This window comes from Mastigoproctus giganteus, chromosome 3 (genome assembly GCF_048544385.1).
Source record: "Mastigoproctus giganteus isolate SK-2022 chromosome 3, ASM4854438v1, whole genome shotgun sequence".
Lineage (NCBI taxonomy): Eukaryota > Metazoa > Arthropoda > Arachnida > Uropygi > Thelyphonidae > Mastigoproctus > Mastigoproctus giganteus.
The window spans coordinates 42,380,098-42,401,390 of record NC_143577.1 but is presented as its reverse complement, the minus strand read 5'-3'; the positions used below and the strand labels follow the sequence as shown (position 1 = coordinate 42,401,390).

General features: G+C 37.1%; 1 protein-coding gene across 1 annotated transcript in view; it reads left to right on the top strand.

Annotated features, from left to right (window-relative positions):
* The window catches only part of LOC150087903 (hemicentin-1-like), a 1,496,027-nt gene that overhangs the window by 47,765 nt on the left and 1,426,969 nt on the right, over window positions 1-21,293 (top strand). The window contains exon 3 of the mRNA XM_090369959.1: window positions 11,302-11,424. Coding sequence (XP_090226085.1) covers window positions 11,302-11,424 — 123 coding nt within the window. The remainder of the gene's footprint in view (window positions 1-11,301; window positions 11,425-21,293) is intronic.

Below are 21,293 nucleotides of genomic sequence, written 5' to 3'. Positions count from 1 at the left end.
GTTTTTCTTTGCATCCTTTGCCAAAGATTTCTCGTAATCTGCCTTTGCCTGCCTAACCTTCTTTGTGACTTCGTTACAGACCAGCTTATATCTATAATAGGCTTCTCTGTCACCTGTTAATTTATATGTATTTATTTATTTATTTTTTTTTTGGCTGATGCTGCATAAGCTTGCTTTCTTGCATCAAATGCCTCTACTAATACTAATGCTAATGTATCCCATACATTTTTCTTCTCTTCCACATGTCAAATTAGTTCATCTGACATCCATTTAGGCCTAAATTTTGAAGAATATTTCTTAGTTGGTATGGAAATCCTAGTAGCTTCCAATATTATTTCATTGAATGCTTCCCATTTTGAATTTGCTGTTGGTAACATCATCAGTTGGTCCCACCATATAGAATTTAAATACTGTCTCAGACCACCGTAGTCACCTTTACAAAAGAAAACCCCTTCCCTTTACCCCTAATGGTAGTTACCTCTTTGAGTAAATCCCACTTCAGCACACTGTGATTACTGCCACCTAGTGGTTCCTTTATCTGCAGATTCTTAATGCATGAATAATCACTACTGATAATCAAATCAAGAGTATTACTTCCTCTATTTGCCTCCTGAACATGCTGCTGTAGAAAACAATCCTCCAATAAATCCACAAATGCCTTGCTAGTGTTAGTGACCTACCCACAAATTCCAGTCAATCTCTGGGAAATTAAAATCCCCCATTATAAGACACTCTAATTTACTGGCCCACTCTATTTCTCTGTACAATTGTTCATCAGAGTCATTAGGCTTATAACACACACACCTACTGTCATTTTTCTTTTCCCAGTGCTTATGTCACACCAAACAGACTCAACATTGCATTGTCCACCAACATCAATTGGATGCACTTCCTTAGATTTTATATGTTTCTTAACTAACAGCATAACCCCTCCTTCCTTCCTGTCCTGTCTAGCCTTTCTGTACACATTGTAATCCCCAAATTCCAATTCTGCACTGCTTATGTCTGTGTGACACCACGTTTCTGATATCCCAACAATATCTGCCTTTGATATCTTGATTAGCCCTTCCAGCTCATCAAATTTATTAGCTATGCTCCTGGCATTGGTGTATATGCAAGTATACAATCACCTGTTTCTAGTCTTAGTTATCCTAACACACCCATGTATTTACTTCTTGCACTATGATTACCAGCAGTCCTGGAAATCCCCATTGCCTTGCTTTCCAGGCTGCTGCTCAATTGCATTTCAATAGAAGCAGTGCAAGAATCACTTTCACTTCTGCCAGCGGCTACTGTTAATCTATTAGTGCATGTATCCCCCCAAGCTAGCAGTTTTCTGACCCAACTAACTTTGCCTCGATAGTATCAGCAAATATTCTTGCATCCTTTCTATTTAAGTGTATCCCATCCCTGTAGAAGCAGTCTCTCCTGTTAACAAGCACAGACCAGGCTGAAAAAAATTCTACCCCTTGAGCTTTGCACAATCTCACCAGGGCCGAATTGATCGACAAGGCTTGCATCATATACTCCCTCCTGTCGTGTGTGGGCAGAATTTCTGACACTTTCAAATTCAACCTAACTCATGGCTTTTTTTCAATATTGATCTGTACTTGTTAAGTAATTCCGCTGGTCTCCTACTCTTAATATAATTAGTGCCAACGTGTTCAACAATATCACCCTTTGTGCCCTTAAAAGATGATATCTGCACTACAATGTGATCAAACTTTGCCCCTGGCAGATATAAAGGAGACTACAGTGGTCTCAGATAGTTTTTAAATTCTGTACAATGGGACCAACTAATGACGCTACCAACAACATTTTAAATAGGAAGCATTCAGGGAAATAATTATCAAAACTACTAGACTTTTTATACCAACTGCGAAATACCATTCAAGGCTTAGACCTAAGTGCATATCAGATGAACTAAAAAGACATATGGCAGAGGAGAAAAATGCATGAGATGCATATAAATTATCAAGTGATATAGAAGCCTATTATATATATATATATACACACACACACTGAGTGATCACTGAATTATGACCACCTACCTAATACGTCGTAGGTCCTTCTTTTGCCCTCTTTATAGCAGCTATCTGGCATGGCATTGATTCAACAAGATGTCAGAAGCATTCAGGAGGTATGGCCAACCAAGCTGTGTGTAATTCTATCAGCAGTGCAGGTATGGAGGTGATTGGTGTATCCAGACGCTTGATATGCCTTTCCATAGTGTCCCACAAGTGCTCAATGGGATTGATATCAGGGGAGTTTGGAGGCGAATCGATATGCTGGAAGTCAGAACTGTTCCTCAAACCATTCCTGCACAACAAATGCCCGATAGCTCGGCACATTGCCATCTTGGAAGACACCATTGCCATTTGAGAAAAATTGTAACATAATGAGGTGTACACAGTTAGCAGCAGTTGGCGATAGCAGAAACCACCGATATGTTGTTCCACATGTTCCAGCGGTCCAAGTTCCTGCCAGTGAAACATACCCCACACCATACAACAACCGCCACCGGCCTGCACTTTTGATACCATGCATGACGGATCAAGAGCCTCATGTTGTTGATGCGAAATCCGTACACGACCATCCATGGTGTGGAGTAAATAACATGACTCATCTGACCAGCACACCTTCTTTCAGTCTTCTAAAATCCGACTTGCATGCTCTTTGCACCAGGTGAGTCTTTTACGCCGATGAACCTTTGTTAGGAGAGGATGCTGTATGAGTTGTCTGCTGGTATAGCCCATACGTGTGAGTGTGCGATGCATGGTCATGCCAGATATTGTTCCGGGTTGGATTATGTTGTATTGGGTAGTCAACTCTTCAACAGTGCTGTGCCTGTTCACCTGTACGAGCCGTCAGAACTGGTGCCTACCTCTAACATAAACTTTTTGCCAACCTTTGCAGTTTTGCTGTTGGATCTTTGTTTGACCATTTTGATGGCAGTCCCTGTACACTAACTACAGCGACTCTTGAACACCCCACCAGTTCAGCCATTTGGGAAATTGAGGCACCAGCTCATCAAGAACACGCTCACGCCTTCTTCTCCACTTTATCAAAGTCCGATAAATCCTTCCTTTTGCCCATCATGCTCAGAATTTTATTACCTACTGAACCACTGACACCTTATCTATGCTATGTAGGTCGACTAACTCCACACTCTTGTACCTAACGTGGTCAATGGGTCGCATTCAGTTTTCATAGGGGTGGTCATAATTCATGATCACTCAGCGTGTATATATATATAAACTAATCTGTAATCAAGTCACAAATGAGGTTAGGCAAGTCAAGTCAGTTTATGAGAAATCATTGGAAAAGAATGTAAAGAAAAACAGTAAAGACTACTTATGTAAATGCTAGAAGGAAGTGAGATGAATAATATAGATCCACTTGATAGAGTAGTTCTAAACTCTAACAGGGAGCTAAATGATTTTGTAATAACTGAGAGGAAAATGGAAGAGAAATTAGCATTAGCAAAGGTATATGATGCAAGAAAGCAAGCTTATACAGCATCAGCCAAAAAAAAAAAAAAAAAATCCCACTTCACACATCCATATGCTTTAAAAGTTTGTCAAGTGCTTCCTTGAATTTATTTAAGCTATCAACTTCCACACCGACAGATGGAAATTTGTTCTAGCAATCAACTATCCACTGGCTAAAGGCAAATTTCTGCACATCTATTCTGCAACTGTTTTTCCTCAATTTGAATTTTGCCCCCTTAGGCTTGTAATCTGAGCAAGAGGAAAAATCCCATCTATATTAAGCCTGCCCAACTTGTACAAAGCATTATACACCACAGTCAGATCACCTCGCAGGTGCTTAGTCTCCGGACACTGCAGTTTGCAGGTCTTAAGCCTTTCTTGGTAAGAGGACCCGCTTTGTTCCCCTCACCAATCTTGTTGCCTTTTTCTGTACCCGTTCTAGGAAGTCTACATCCTTTCTAAAATGAGACCTTCAGACCTGTATGCAGTACTCAAGGCATGGCCTGACCATTGCCTTATACAAAGGGATAATTACTTTGTTATCCCTGTTAGCAAAGTTCCTGTATATCATTGACAAAACCCCATGACCTGCTCTGACAGTCTGTCTGTACTTCTAAGAAAACTTCATATCTGACTGCACAATTACCCCAGGTCTTTTGCATTCTCTACCACCCCAAGTGTAGTATCGCACAGTTGGTACATTTCTCTGGGGTTACTTCTACCCATATGCAGTTCTATGCATTTGTTAATGTTAAACTTCAATTGCCACTTCTAAGCCCATCTACCCATCTTTCCAAGATCCTTTTGCAGTAGCATACTTTCATTACTGTCATTAACAACCCCACCAACCTTTGTATCATCTGCAAATTTTGACATCAAGCCTTATATACCTTCAGAAATATCATTGATAAATATACAAAACAACAATAGGCCCAATACCAAACCCTGAAGGACTTCACTAATAACAATAGTCCACGAAGAGCAGTGTCCATTGATTAACACTCTGTCTTCTCCCATTCAACCATTCTTTTAACCATATAGCAACTTTCCCTTAATGCCATACGGCTCCAGTTTGTATAGTAGCCTTCCATGTGCAACCGTATCAAAAGCTTTGCTGAAATCCAAGTGTATGATATACTTGTATTTCAAATTGGTCTGCCAACACTTCCTCTTAACAAACCCATGCTGTGTCTGATTTGTTACTGCAGTCTTGTCTAGATGATCCTGCAATGCATCTTTAACCAGTGACTCCATTATTTACCCTGGAACAGAAGTTAAACTAACAGGTCTTTAATTACTCATGTTACCCTTTGATCCCCCTATGTGAATTGGGGATACATTTGCACATCTCCTAGCCTTGGAGACCTCACCTGAATCCAAGGATGCTCTCATAACTGTGGTACTTCCTTTACTGCCTTCGTTAATATAACTGGATAGATCCTATCCACCAGAGGTGCCTTTCTTATGTTTACCTTAAACAATTTCTTCTCCACTTTGCTCTCAGTTATTACAGAATCATTAGAGTTTAATAAGCTTCTGTTTTCCACTTCCCTACTGAATTCCTCATGTGTGAATGTAGATGCAAAATACTCATTCAGTTTGTCAGCTATCTGAGCAGGATCATGAACAGTCAAACCATCGATATCAAGTGGACCAACATGATTCAACACCTTCCTTCTTGAGTTTATATATTAGTATAGAAGGCTTTGCTATTTTAGTCTTGCTGTTATAGAAGTCTTTGCTATTTTTGATTAATTCCTTGATGCTTCCCATTTAGAATTTACTGTTTGTAACATTATCAGTTGGTCCCACTATATAGAATTGAAAAACCGTTTGAGACCACTGTAGTCATCTTTACGAAAGCAAAAACCTTCCCTTTATCCTTGATGGTAGTTACGTCTTTAAGTAAATCCCACATCAGTACACTGTGATCACTGCTACCTAGTGGTTCCTTTATCTGCAAATTCTTAATGCACAAATCATTACTGGTGACAATCAGATCAATATTACTCCCTCTGGTTGCCTTTCAAACATGCTGCTGTAGAAAAGAATCATCTACTAAATCAACAAAAAAGTCTTGCTAGTGTGCAAGTGACCAACTCACATGTTCCAGTCAATATCTGTGAAGTTAAAATCACACATTATAAGACATTCTGATTTACTGGCCCACTCTATTTCTCTGTACAGTTGTTCGTTGTACTCATCAGAGTCATCAGGCCTATAACAGCACTCCTGCTACTTTGTGCCTGTTGCATTGCTGCTCTAGTCTGGGGCTTGATTTTCAGAATTGTTGAAGTTAAATGTAAGAAAGGCACCTGTTGTGGATGGGATCTATCCAGTTATATTAAGGGAGGCAGCAAAGGAGGTAAGCAAACTCTTAGCTATAATTATGAGAGCATGTTAGGATTCATGAGAATCCCTGTGGACTAAAGATGTACAAATGTATCTCCAATTTACTAAGAGGATCAAAGGGTGACATGAGTAATTACAGATCTGTTAGCTTAACTTCTGTTCAATGGAAAATAATGGCGTCACTGATTAAAGAAGTAATGTAGGACTATCTAGACAGGATTGCAGTTATATTTCAGACACAGCTTTGTTTGTTTGTTTATGAGTTTTATGGCACAAGGGCAACATGGCCGTAATGTGCCTTCAGACACAGTATGGGTTTTTTAAAGGAAAATCTTGTCTGACCAATTTGATTGGATACTATGATGGAGTAGTAGTAGCAAAGAAACTGGATGCAAAAAATAATTTGATATCATATTCTTGGAATTCAGCAAATCTTTTGATACGGTTGCACATAAAAGACTGCTGTACAAATTGGAGCAGTGTGGCATTAAGGGCATGTTACTGAAGACAGAGAATGGCGATCAATGGATATGCACTGGATATCCACTGTTCTTCATGGATTAATGTTATTAGTTCAGTCCTGCAGGGTTTAATGCTGGGTCTGTTGTTGTTTTTTAATTTATACTATGTTATTGATGAAGGTATATCATGCTTAATGTCCAAGTTTACAGATGATATAAAGGTTGGCAAGGTAGTTAATTACAGTAATGATGATATGCTACTGCAGCAGCAGCATCCAGAAATAATAGGTGGATGGGCTGAGAAATGGCATTTGAAGTTTAACCTTGACAAATGTAAAATACTGCATATGGGTAGCAGTAACCCAAGAGTAATGTACTGACTCTGTGATACTGCACTTGGGTAGTGGAAAATGAAAAAGACCTGCAGGTAATCAGGCCACATCTTGAGTCCTGCATACAGGTCTGAGCCCTCATTTTCAAAATGATGTAGATCTGCTGAAACAGATACAGAGAAGGGCAACAGGATTGGTGAAGGGAAAAAAGGGGTGCTCTTACCATAAACGGTTTCATTTCTGCAAATTGCAGCATCTGGAGATTAGGAACCTGTGAGGTGATCTGATTGAGGTGTTAAGGCTTTGAATGGATTGAGCAAGCTCTGTGCTGATGGAATTCTTCCTTTTGTTCAGACTTCATACATAAAGGAGCATAAACTCAAATTGAGAAAGGATGGTTGCAGAATAAATATGCAGAAGTTTGCCTTCAGCTAGTGCAGCGGTCAACAACCTTTATTGAGTGAAGAGCCATTTTTGATCTAATAAAAAAAAAAGAGAATCCGAAGAGCCGCACTTCAGCTCGAGGAGGGGGGGGAGAGTTTTTTAAGAAATGGAATAGAGTGGGAAGGTGTTTTATTTAAAAAATATATATTACATAATTTAAAAAATATATATTTTGTATATATATATATTATAAAAATATATATTTTGTATATATATATATTATAAAAATATATATTTTCAAATATCATTTATTAATACTGAAAAAATGTAGCAAATATCCAATTAGGTATGAATTAATGTGACTTTTGCTGCTGAACTTTTTTTTTTTTTTGTTTTATGTGAACCCCAAGCACGAGAGGTATTAGAACCTATAGTACTTAGTACCGTGCTTGGGTTGGAGGATGAGAAGACGAAAGAAGACATTTGTTGACATTGGACTTGAACTTCTGTAGATTGTAATTTTCAGGAAATACGTATGAAGGAAGGTTGTTCCAGAAAACGGCAGTTGAATGAATAAATGAGGAAAATGACAAGTTGGTTCTGTGGGTTTGAAGTTGGACAGTAGTCTTGAGTGAGTCTCTCAACATGAGGCGAGTTTACCGTAATTTTCATCTTTAAACATGCTAAGAGACTCTTATTGTTCAGACGGTTTCTAGATTTATTTTTAATATAGTTCATGTTTGAAAATATTTGCCCACAGAAATATGTTGAACCAAAAACTGAGAGAAGTCCAAACGCAAATATTTTCAAATTTATGTACTTGTCCGGTAAGCTACTCCGCGCATCGAACACAATTTGGTCTTGTATTTTCAACTCATCTATTGCCATTCTTTCGTGTAGAATTGAAAGGGCAGCCTTTTGCCTCTCCAAATCCTTAATTTCAGTTTTAATGCATTTTAGTCTTGCACTCCACATGTCTTTGATTTTTAAGTCCTCTAACTCCATTTCAAATTGTGCATCATGTGAGCTGAAAGTTAAAGAGCTGCAGTTACATGTTTAAAGAGCTGCATGTGGATCGCGAGTCACAGGTTGCCAACTCCTGACCTAGTGGGTGGTTGATTGCTGTAACAAACCTCCATCTGTTGTTCTGGAAGTGGATAGCTTAAATAAAATCAAGGATGAACTAGATAACCTATTGGAGGGAATGGATAGGTGAAATGGGAATTTTTTTTTTTTTTTTGGCTGATGCTGCATAAGCTTGCTTTCTTTCATCAGTTACCACTACTAATACTAGTATTAAAGACTTTAGTTCTGCAAATTGCAGCATCTGGAAACTAGGCTTCTGAGGATATCTGATTGACGGATTTAATAATCTAAGTAAATCGAATAAGCTAAATGTTGATGACATCTTTATGTCCATTTGTTTTTGTGGGTAGCATACTTTAAACTGCATGGATAATGCAATGGTCATAATTGCTACAGTATAAATTTGCCTTTGTAACAAGTCACTCTCATCATCATCATCAGCCATTTTCAATCCACTGCAGGATTGAAAATGAGCAACTTTCCAGTTCCTTCTGTTTTGAGCACTGGCCATCCATTTACTACCCAAAAACTCATGAATTTCATCTATCCATCTCCGCCTTTGTCTCTCAGGTTTTCTTCTATCTCCTCTTGGGTACCATTCTGTTATTTTCTTAGTCCATCTGTCATCATGTCTTCGAGCTATGTGTCCTGCCCAAGACCATTTTAGTTCTTTAGCTTTGATAAGAATGTCCTTTACTTGAGTTTGCTGCCTAATCCATGTGTTTCTCTTCTTATCTAACAGTCTGATTCCCAATATAATTCATTCCATTCTTCACTGTGTAGTTCTCAGCTTCTTTTCCATTCTTTTGGTGAGTGCCCAAGTTTCACTTCCATGTCATGGTGGGGAGTATACATTGATTCATTATTTTACGTTTCAGACAAACTGGGATATTGCTCTTCAGTATGTGACTATATTTCCTGAATGCTATCCATCCAAAATTTATTCTTCTCTTGACTTCCAGCAATTTATCATTATTACAGCTAATAACTTGTCCCAGATAAGTATATGACTCCACCTTTTCAATTACTGCTCCTTCAATCATTATTTCCCTTTCCGTGGCATACTTGTTCATCATTACTTTTGTTTTAGCCATATTCATCTTTAGTCCAAAATCATTACTAACTGTGCATAACTGATTAAGATTTTCCTCTAATTCTTTGGGATCGTGGCTTATGACCACAATGTTATCTGCAAATTGTAAATGGTTTAGGTACTCTCCGTTCACATTGACTCCTTTCTGCGACCAGTCTAATCTTCTGAAAGCTTCCTCAAGGGCAGCAGTAAACAGCTTCAGAGATATTGTGTCTCCTTGTCGAACTCCTTTCTCGATTTTAAATTTCCTACTGTCTTTGTCTAGTCTAATAAAGGAGGTAGCACTCTCATATATTTTCTTCAAAATAATAATATATGGGGTATCTATGCCTTGTCTTTCCAGTGCCCGAAACATTGCCTTATGCTGTATGGAGTCAAATGCCTTTTCATAGTCCACAAATGCCAGGCATAATGGTGTTTTATATTCATTTGCTTTCTCCATTAGCTGTGATATTACGTGAAGGGTCTATAGTTGAGAATCCTGTCCTAAAGCCAGCTTGCTCTTTCGGTTGATTCTCATCAAGTATTCTTTCTAATCTGTTAGTAATGACCCTTGTGAACAACTTGTAGATGTGGGATAACAAGCTAATTGGTCTATAATTTCCAATTTCTGATTTATCTCCTTTCTTATGCAGCAAAACTATGATTGCATTATTTCACTGCTTAGGCGTCACACCTTTTCTAATGCACTTTGTGAAGAGCCTTGCCAGTTTTTGTGTTATGTCTCTTCCTCCCAATTTTAACAACTCTACAGTAACTTCATCTCCCTTCGGGGCTTTCCGATTCTTCATTTTCTTCAATGCATGTTCTACCTCATCAGGAAGAATATCGGGTATGTCGTATGTGTTGCTACTTTGCAATTCATCTTCTCCACTGCTGGTATCATTCCCTCACTCCTTGTATAATTCTCTATAGTAGTCTTCTGCTATTTGAATTATGCCTTCTTTGCTGTTTATAAGTACACCATCGCTATTCTTCAGTTTCAGTATCATTTGTCTTTCTGTATTACTGCTCATGGCTGCTGATTTAAATCCTTTGTTTTCCCTTAATGCTTGTTCTACTTTTCTTGTGTTAAATCTTCTTATGTCCTCTCTGAGTCTCTTTCTAATGGCTTTGCATAACTCAGTATACTCAATTTTCTCCCTGTCAGTGTTTTTCTTACTCTTCATTTGTCGTCTTCGGTTTATCATGACAAGTGTTTCTTGACTAATTTTTTCTTCTTTGGATTTCTGTTTCCCTATAGGTTTCTTTGGCTTTATCACTTTCAGAAAGTTGTAATATTTCTTGTCGATATCTTGGTCCTGAGCAGTCTGCAGAAGCTCAATCTTGTTCTTAAGTTCCAGTACATACTGCTTTTTCTCCTCCTCTGTTATTACATCTTTGAAAATTGATATTATATGCAGGCAAAACATGGAACAATTCTTTACACCTGTTTTGTCTGTTTGTTTTCACTATTGACCACCTGCGGTCTGATGAGGGAATAGTTAGCCCTGAAACATGCTATTATAGCAGTCTCATCTTTTAAAGAAATGGCCAGTTAACATTTTATAGACCTATATATTTGGTAGTGCAATTCCAGGATAGCTTTTTGCAAAGGCAAGTTTGTTCTGCCGAGAATTAAGACTATTGCATTATCTGTGCAGTTTAAATCCTTCTGGCTGTAAAAACAGATTATCCTACAAGAATATGATAAAGAAAGAAATGCTATTGTTTCCCTTTTTTTCCATGGATTCTTAAAGAAGAAGAATGTGATCATTGATACACGTGTTGAATTGCTGTCTTAATATTTCTGGATTATAAAAGGCGTTTTTTTTTTTTTTTTGTGTAAAATGTACCAGATTTTACAGAGTCGATTGTATTAAAAAATATAAATATTTTATAATTGTTCAATTATCTTGCAGCCCTTATTAACAAAATCATTATAATCTGTATTTATTTTTGATTTCATTGATAAAATTTAATTTAAAGATGCTTAATTTTATATTATATATTAAGTGTGGTTGTTTGATAATCAGTGATTCAATGTGATTGATAATGATAACTAGATAAAAACATACTGTAATTTTATAATATAATTTCTTACCCTTTTTTTTTCTTTCTAGGTTGTTTTTGTTCTTACTGGAGATTGTGGAAATCATTCACATCCAGGTTACCAATCTTACGAACAAATTGCTTCTACCAGTTCTGGTCAGGTGTTCCATTTAGAAAAGTCAGATGTGCATGAGGTATGTAAAAGTGCTGTGATTAGAATATAGCATTGCTAATCTCTGTATATATATATATTCTTTTTATGATTAAGTTTAGAATACACTGACAAACCAAACAGATTGTTGATAGATTATTACAGAATGCAGTATTTTACAAAGATATAAAACAAAATAAACTGAATATTAATAATACTGTAAAAGTTAAAATAGTAAAATTAAAAGAATAACATCATTAAAAATAAACTAGTATAATAATCCCTGAAGCTTTCAAAAGCACCTAATTCCTCATCTTAGAAGTAAAATCTTCTTAGAGTCATGGTAAACACTATATTCACAAAGAATAGTCGTAGAAGAAACACAGCAACACTAATTCTTCATTACTGTAGGATTCTAGAAATTAAAAATTCTCACATTGGTGTATACCCTAGAAATGGTCAGAGAGCTGGCAAAGTGCTAGGGCTCATTTCATTTGAGTACAAATATAATTAATACTGCTATTCTGTAGTTAATTTTTGGTACTAACATTTGTGTGGGCTATCAGTAATAGTCATGTTGCATGTAGCAATTTCGTGGCTCTCTCTTCCCAAAAGTGCCCTGCACTGGCAGACCATTCATAATCAGCTTTGCTAACTGCATTAATATGTTCCCCCAGGTAATCTTTAATGTGTGCATTGCTTCAGTAGTGTAACTCTTCTCACAATGTGGGATGAACATGTTATAAATCACACCACTCATCAACACATCAGTCTGTTGAAACATTAGTTGTTACCTTGTATGCAACCTCCTACTTTAGGAGGACAAGTATAGGTGAATTATGAAATAAGCTGGAACATTAGTATTAGCAGAGGCATATGATGCAAGAAAGAAAGCTTATACAGCATCAGTCAAAAAAAAAAAAAAAAAAATTCCATTTCACACCTCTATTTGCTATAAAAGTTTGTCCAGTTTTTCCATGAATTTATTTAAGCTATCAACTTCCACAACCACAGATGGAAGTTTGTTCCAGCAATCAATCTGCTAGCTAAAGGCAGATTTCCACACATATATTCTACAACTGCCTTTCCTCAATATGAATTTATGACCCCTCGGGTTTGTAATCTGAGCAAGAGAAAGAATCCCATCAGCATTGAGCCTGCTCAACCCATTCAAGGCCTTGTACACCTCAATCAGATCGCCTTGCAGGTGCCTAGTCTCCAGATGCTGCAGTTTGGAGGACTTAAGCCTTTTTTGGCAAGAGGACTCCTTCATTCCCGTCGCCAATTTTGTTGCCCTTCTTTACTGGTTTTAGCAACTCTACATCCTTCCTAAAATGAGGCCTCTAGAACTGCATGCAGTACTCAAGGTGCAGCCTGTCTTATACAAAGAGATAATTACCTCTTTTTCCCCGCTAGCAAAGTTCCTGTATATCATTGACAAAACCCCATGACCTGCTCTGGCAGCCTGTCTGCACTGCTCAGAAAACTTCATATCTGACTGCACAATTCCTCTCAGGTCTTTTTCATTCTCTATCACCCTGAGTGTTGTACCACACAGTTGGTACGTTTCTCTGGGATTACTTTTACCCATATGCAGTACTTTGCATTTGTTAATATTAAACTTCAGTTGCAACTTCTCAGCCCATCTGCCCTGCTTTTCTAGATCCTGTTGCATACTGTCATTAACAACCCTGCCAAGCTTGGTATCATCTGCAAATTGGATATTAAGCCAAATATACCTTCATTAATATCATTGATAAATATACAAAACAACAATGGACCCAATACCCTGAGGGACTCCATTAATGACATCAGTCCATGAAGAGCAGTATCCATTGATTACCACTCTCTGTCTTCTACTCAACCACCCTTTCATCCATTGTAGCAACTTTCCTTTAATGCTGTACTGCTCCAATTTGTACAGTAATCTTCCATGTGCAACAGTATCAAAAGCTTCCCTGAAATCCAAGTATACAATATCAAAATTATTTTTTGCATCTGGCTGCTTTGTGACCACATCATAATATCCAATCAAATTAGTCAGACAAGACTTCCCCTTAACAAACCCATGCTGTATCTGAATTATTACTGCAGTCTTGTCTAGATGATTCTGCAATCCTTCCTTAATCAGTGACTTCATTATTTTCCCTGGAACAGAAGTTAAACTAGCAGGTATGTAATTACTCATGTCACCCTTTGATCCTCCTCTGTGAATTGGGGATATATTTGCACATCTCCTGTCCATGGGCACCTCACCTGAATCCAAGGATGCTCTCATAATTATGGACAGGGGTTTGCTTACTTCCTTTGCTGCCTCCCTTAATATAACTGGATAGATCCCATTCACCCCAGGTGCCTTTCTTAGGTCTGACTTTAACAATTTCTCCTCCACTTTGCTCGCAGTGATTACAATATAATTTAGCTCCCTGTTAGAGTTTAATAAGCTTCTGTCCTCTACTTCCTTACAGAATTCCTCATGTGTAAATGTAGATGCAACATTCTCTTTCAGTTTGTCAGCTATCTGAGGGATTATCAACACTCGAAATATCGATATTAAGTGGACCAACCTGATTCATCCCCTTCTTTTGTATAGCAGCAGTTCCCTGCTTTATGAGTTTTCGCTTTATGAGTTCCCGGGTTTATGAGTTTTTTTTTTTTTTTTTTTTTGCAAGTATCAAATATCAACAAAATCGAAAATATGAACATTAATGAAATGAAAAAATGAAATGTTAAACATTCATAAATACTGCATTTCAAACCATGTGTTAGCTATACATTACAGTGCACCCCACTTTATCATATTAATGTGTTCCAGAAACACCATCGTATCTTGAAAATATTGCACGTGAACCTAATAGCACATTGTTTTTTAGTTATTTGTTCCAAGACCTCGGAAGTCGAAATTTTCGCTATATAACTAAGCTATTTATCTCCCTAAAAGGTCATTTTATAATGTAAATTGTATTAGTTACCAATTCAAATTATTAAAACGCACCACACTTTCATCCTTATCATATGTTCTGTTATAAGAATCTATTTTGAAGCCTTTTGTGATATTTTTCTAAAGCACATTTCTGGAGGTCATGACCATAAAACAATAAAAACAATTTGCACTTTCCGATTTATTGGTCTTTTCTGTTAGTTCAAGCAATTACAAACGGGTAGTAAACTCGATGTTATTGCATTTGTGAAAATACCGATAGCTGGAATTTTTTGGGTTTTTACGTTATTATGGTGAAATGTGTTTCCCCTTCACTGTAATTTTCAATCATATGAAAATATATAAATAAATAAATTTTCAGAATCATCTCTTCATTTTTTTTTTTTTTTTTTTTTTTTTTAAGCTTCATGTGAATCGTGTTAGTTGCAATTTGTGCATTCTGTTAAAAAATGCTTATGCATGCTATTGTGAAATTTATAAAGAAAAGAGAAGAGGTTATCTTGGAAACAAACACCTCTTGAAACATTTCTGAAGGAGAAGACTCCTTGTGCAACAAACCAACAATGAGTGATCAATGAGTGTGCATTAGTCAATGATGATGAAGAATAAACATTCTTTTAACATTATTAAGTCATAAATAATTACTTTAAATTATAATTTTCATGATTTTTCAGGCTATGTTTTCATTTCTTTGGATAAATCAATCATTGTTTAAACATAAACTACTCAGCTAACTAATTTCATTGTTGAGAACGTAACCCCTGTTTTTAACATTATGTCTATGGGAAATAAATTTCTGCTTTACGAGTGCATGCTAGGAACGAATTAATTCATAAAGTCGGGAATACCTGTAAGTAAAGAAGTCTTTTCTGTTTTTCTTTGCATCCTTTGCCAAAGATGTCTCATAATTTGCCTGTTGAGATTGTAGGTAAGATTGATTATGGGATGGCTACATTACAACGAATACTCTAGGATGGGTTTGGATCAGCACTTGTAAGATTAGGAATTAGGTGCTTTTGCTAGGATCTTTGATGTTTTATTATATTTTTAAATGATATAGACAGTGGCACTGTTGGCCACTGTCTATATCAAGTCTATGCTTAACGTGGTTACTATGTGCTCCTGAATTTTATTTTTATGTTGAAAATGTGGTATTAAGAAGAGTTATTTGATTTTCTTAGTGATAACCTTGTTAACAAAATTGGATTGTAGTAGGGTTATTATGATATCAGGTAGCATTTAACTACTTATAGACGTGTTTATTTTGACAGTTGGAACATTCTTAGTTCTAACAGTCAGCTGATTGTTTGCCTATGCATAGCATAAATACTTAACATTTTATCTGGCTATAATTTAAAATTTATTCATTGGGGCTAAGCCTGTACAAACCAACATGAAAATATGTTTAAGGAAATTCAAAAATCATTAATATATTGGACATTAGCTAGACATTGAGAGAGGAAGAGGGATAATAGTGCAAAACTAATTGAATAATGCATATGTATATATATATTCCTGTTTATATATATATATATAAGGACAGAGAAAGCAATGGGAAACTACCCTGTAAAGAAAGCATATCCAAAGTAATTGGCGCCTCCGTAGCCAGGTGGGCAGTGGCAGCAATGCATAGCACACGCTTCTTGATTAGACCGGGGTTCGAGCCCATGACCACCAAATACGGAGGATGCGGAAAAGTCAGGGAATGACCACCGCATATCCCCGGAGCAATATGGCCTTAGTTGCTAATGCTCCTAAAATCCAAATAACAAACAAACAAACAAACAACAACCAAAGTAATCCTATGATGAGTGAGCTAGAGATGGCTGATAGATCTGGTAGCTACAAAATCATTGTAGCACAAAAGAATGCTGATGGTGATATTGGGCCTCGGGGAGATGTCAAGGCTTCCCAGGTCATCAACTTGTGAAATCTCTGTTGTGGAATCAGGACAATGTTGAAATGTGGAAAGCTGGAGAGTGCCAAAAAAGAGAAATGCACAGGAATAATATTGATATGCACCGACTGGGCTAACCAGGTGGGTAAAGTGCCTGCCTGGCAACCCAAAGGTCACGGGTTTGAATCCCGCCTCTGGCTTGGATCAGAGTAAAATTCAAAAACTTTGGGTGGTGCATTATGGCCATAGAAGCCAATGCACCAACAACTAACAAAAAAAAAAAAAAAAAAATATTGCTGTGCTTGGAGTAGCAGAGACAAGATGGAGTGAAGTAGATGAATTTGTAAGTGGAGACTATAAAGTTGTGCTTATCATGGTCAGATTTGTGGCAAATCTGGTCGACATGGTCATTATACGAGCTTTATGCCAACCTCAAATAGTGCTGACGAATTAGTTGAGGAGACGTATGAACAGTTGGAGGAATTAATACACAAAACCAGATCAAGAGAGAGAGAGAATGTGATAATTATGGGGGATTGGAATGCGGTGGTTGGAGAGAGAAGGGAAGAAAAGACTGTGGGGAACTTTGGTCTGGGTGTGAGAAACACAAGAAGTCAACGCTTACTAGAGTTTTGTACAGAAGGGAGTCTAATGGTAGAAAATACGTGGTTTAAGGCACCACTCCGCAGAAGGTATACATGGAAGAATCCTGGCGACTCACAAAGGTACCAAATTGATTACATCTTAGTTAAACAGAGATACTGTAATCAAGTGAAGAAAGCAATGTCCTATCCGGGAATGGATGGAGGTTCAGACCACTCACTCATGAAGATGAATGCGGAACTAAAATTGAAGTGCCAGAATAAAAGGAAATCATTCATGAGATGGAACATTGAGAAATTTAGAAAAGAGAGTGTAAAAAATGTTTTTCAAGATCTGACCAATGTTATTGCTGCTGAGGAGACTACGATTGATCTAGAGCAAAATTGGTCTTTAATCAAGGAGATGGCTTGTAAAGCTGCATCGGTGGCTCTGGATAAGAGCAAAAAAATTAGGAGGAAGCCTTGGATCACAGATATTTTACTGCAGAAAATGGATGAGAGGAGGAGACTGAAAGGCCAAAAAAATGACTGTGATCAAAGAAACTATTATAGATTGAAGAATGAAATTGATAGGGAATGTAGGAAGTCTAGAGAATAGTGGTTGGCAGAGAACTGTCAAGAGATTGAAATGCTCGAACAAGGTCAAGTGGGCTTGGCACATAGAAAAATCAGAGAGGTAATGAGAAAGAGTAGCAGAATCCAAATGAGAGCAATGTGGGATGAAAAGGAAATGACAGTACTGAACTTTGAAGAACAAAAGGAAAGATGGAGGAGATATGTTGAAGAACTTTATGATGATTTAAGCACATACACATGGAGGAATAGGGCACTAGAAGAACAAGAAAACATGGAGGAGGAAATTAGCATTAGCAAATATCTAAAGATGAATTCAACACAGCCTTAAAGTCCCTTAGCAATAACAAAGCACCAGGAATTGACAACTTACCTGCAGAGTTTTTAAAATACAGTGGGGAAAATCTGAAGAAAGCCTTATTTGAACTGATAAAGATGATATACAGGGATGAGCATTGGCTGGAGAAATTCTGCACTTTGATCATAATTCCCATACCCAAGAAGATGACACTAACAATATGGCAAAACTACAGAACTATAAGTCTTATTACCCATGCATCCAAGATTCTGTTGAAAGTTATCAAAGTTTGCATGGAGAGTCATATTGAATAATTTTTGGATGACTCACAGTGCTGTTTTTGCAGAGGCAGATCGACGAGAGATGCTATTGGAACATTGAGAATTGGGGGAGAAAATGTATAACATGGGTAGAAATCTCTATGTGTGTTTTGTGAATTACGAAGGTGTTTGATAGAGTAATCTGGAGAGAACTGTTCCCATTGCTTGAGAAAATCAGATGCAAGAAGATTATTGGACTGATCTATGACTTATATAGAAGACAAAATGCAGTGATAAGAGTGAGGGGAGAACTGGCAGAAAAAGCTAAAGTTAAAAAGGGAGTAAGATAGGGATGCTTACTTTCACCTGGTTTAAGGAGGTACTTGGAAATAAGAAATGGGGGGTTAAAATAGGTGATAAGTAAGTACAGGCTGTTAAGTTTGTAGATGATCAGGCCATACTAGCAGGTTGCCCTGCTACTCTGCAAAAAATGATCAAAAGACTAAATAAGAAAGTGCTGAAGTATGGAATGAGGATAAATGTGATGAAAACAAAGGCAATAATGATGGGTAAAAGGTTAATTCCCTTCGAAATTGAGATCGATGGAGTAAGAATAGAACAGCTAGAGCACTTTAGGTATCTGGGACAGTTAGTTACACAGGACATTTCATGTCAAACTGAGATTCAATCCAGAATTGTAATGGCAAAACAATCTTTCAAGAATAAACTCTCATTGATTACACAGAAGATGTTGCAGGAAATCAGGAAGAAGATAGTAATGACATATATCTGGTCAGTGGCACTATATGCAGCAGAGACATGGATTCTAACAAAGAGACTTGAGGCCTTCGAGATGTGGTGCTGGTGCAGGATGGAAAAAATTAAATGGATTGAAAAAGTGTCAAATGTGGAAGTATTAAGATGTGTGAAGAACAAAGGAAAATTCTAGGTAGAATAAGATCAACTAGACTCAGATGGGTGGGCCACGTAATTCGACATGGTGGTTTGCTTCTGGATGTAATGGAGGGGACTGTGGTGGGAAAACACCCTAGGGGTAGACCAAAAAAGACCTTCATCAGGATGTTGCTGGATGAAGCAGGACCTCGAAATTTTGAGGAACTAAAACAAACAGCATAAGAGAGACAAAGATGGCAACAGCTCATCAGAGGAACTGACCAGTCACAAGAGAGACAAAGATGGCGACAGCTCATCAGAGGAACTAACCAGTCAAATAACTGAATTACTGATGATGATTGACAAAAAGGCACATATTGTGATGTCTTCCCAATGACATGAAAACTGGGAAAATTGTTAATGATTAGCACCAAGCAGTGTGTTTCTGGACAACTTATATAAGTTTCATGGATGGTCAGATAAGTGGCAGCTATCTGACCATCCATTAAATACAAGGTTTTATCTGAGCTCTTCTTCCTATGAAGATTTGTTCTGTATATGTTAAATAACCTATGTGAAAAAGTCTAAGGTTTAGTAAAGAGTCTGTGAAAACTCTACTGGCATACTGCTTTTCCATTACATGTTCATTGGTAATGTTCCATAGAACAGTCAAATTGCATTGTGGATTTTTCAGTACAAGATTCTCAATGCTAACTTTCCCTTACCTAGCTAATCATAATGAAACTCTTACATGCAGTTAGGTTAGGAAAATTCAGTAAAGTATTACATGATTATAAGATAGTTTTTATTTCTAATGTTCAGTTAAAAGAAGATAGTGCACTGCTTGGTAGCATATGGTTCCATGAAACTATCAACTGCCAACAGCAAATATGGAGTGAAAATGCTGGCAAGCAACATGCACAGTGGCTTATCATCATTTCTGTACCTAGTTTATCAAAAAACACATCTCTGCATAAAGCAATGGTTAGGCCACATCTTGAATATTGAAATAGGTTTGGTGATTCTATTTTAGAAAAGGTATGATCTCTTGTAGGTTATACCTTTTCTAAAATTAGTTATGGGTACAGAGGGAAGGTGTTATTATCAAGAGGGAGTTGCATATGGTGTTTGAAAACTAGGCATTTATGGGGGAGGGTGACTAGCTTGAGATGCTTAAGACCTTAAAAATTCCGAGGGCATCTTTACATTAGTCATATGACATACACAAGAGGGTATAAATTTAATCATGAGAAAATAATTCTAGGATAGGTATCTGAAAACTTTTCTTAGCCACAGGATGATTAACTGGTGGAGTAAACTCCTATCTACGTTTTGGAAGTTTATCTAAATTTAAGGAGGGCCTTGAAAAATACTTGAAATAAGTGAGTAAATGAAGAGAAGGTGATATTGGTTACACAATTCTTTTTTTTTGGCTGATGGTATAGAAGCTTGCTTCTATGCATAATTTTTCCAATACTAATATATTTTTTAATTTAAACTTTGAAGAAACAATTTTCTGAGTTTCACAATTGATTATATAAGGGGAGTCAAAGAGAAGTAAATGTGTTCAATGCTCTCAGATGTTCAGAAATACTAACTATGAATACAACAGTAAATTCTGAAATGTGAAATGATAGATAAATTCTAGAATTTATTTTTATTAAATACTTACCTGATGTGCAATTTTCATCATTTCTGCAAAAAATGGCTTCTCTGTGGACAAAAGAATTCTGTATCATTCAGTTTGCAAAGGCAGATTCAAAGAGTAATGCACAATGTGACTTTTGTACACATTGCAAAAAAGGACTTTCCACATGTGTCAGTTTTCAGTGGATATAAGCAGTTTGAAAGCAAAGGATGTTATTTCAAGCGAAGAGTTCCGGTCGCTTTCACATCACTGATAAAACAGTACAATGTTAAGGGAAACCTTTGAGCAAAGCTTGCAAAAGTCTACAGGTGCCTCCATAGCCAGATGGGCAAGAGCAGCAGTGCATAGCACATGTTCTTGATTAGACCGGGGTTCGAGCCCATGACCACCAAATACGAAGAATGCAGAAAGGTCAGGGAATGACCACCGCATATCCCCGGAGCAATATGGCCTTAGTTGCTAATGCTCCTAAAAACCAAATAACAACAGCAAAAGTCTACTTTCAGATGTAGCTGTGAGTTGAATATGTTTCAAATAGTAGTCTGGCATATTTTCCAGAAGTATTTGCTTTTGATAGCTTACAAGTTGCTATTTGTGCAGTGCTTACAAGTGGCATTAAACTGAGTGACAAATGTGAGCAGACAATGTGAGTTTTGTTGTGCCTTTCAAAGGGAAATGATAAAGGATGTGTGGCTTGTTTTCAGTGATGAAGTCGCTTTTCTTTATAAAGGGGGGGGGCAGAAGGCACCTGCCACAAAATTTAGGTGTTAGTTACTAAAAATTCTCATGAAGTTGTCAA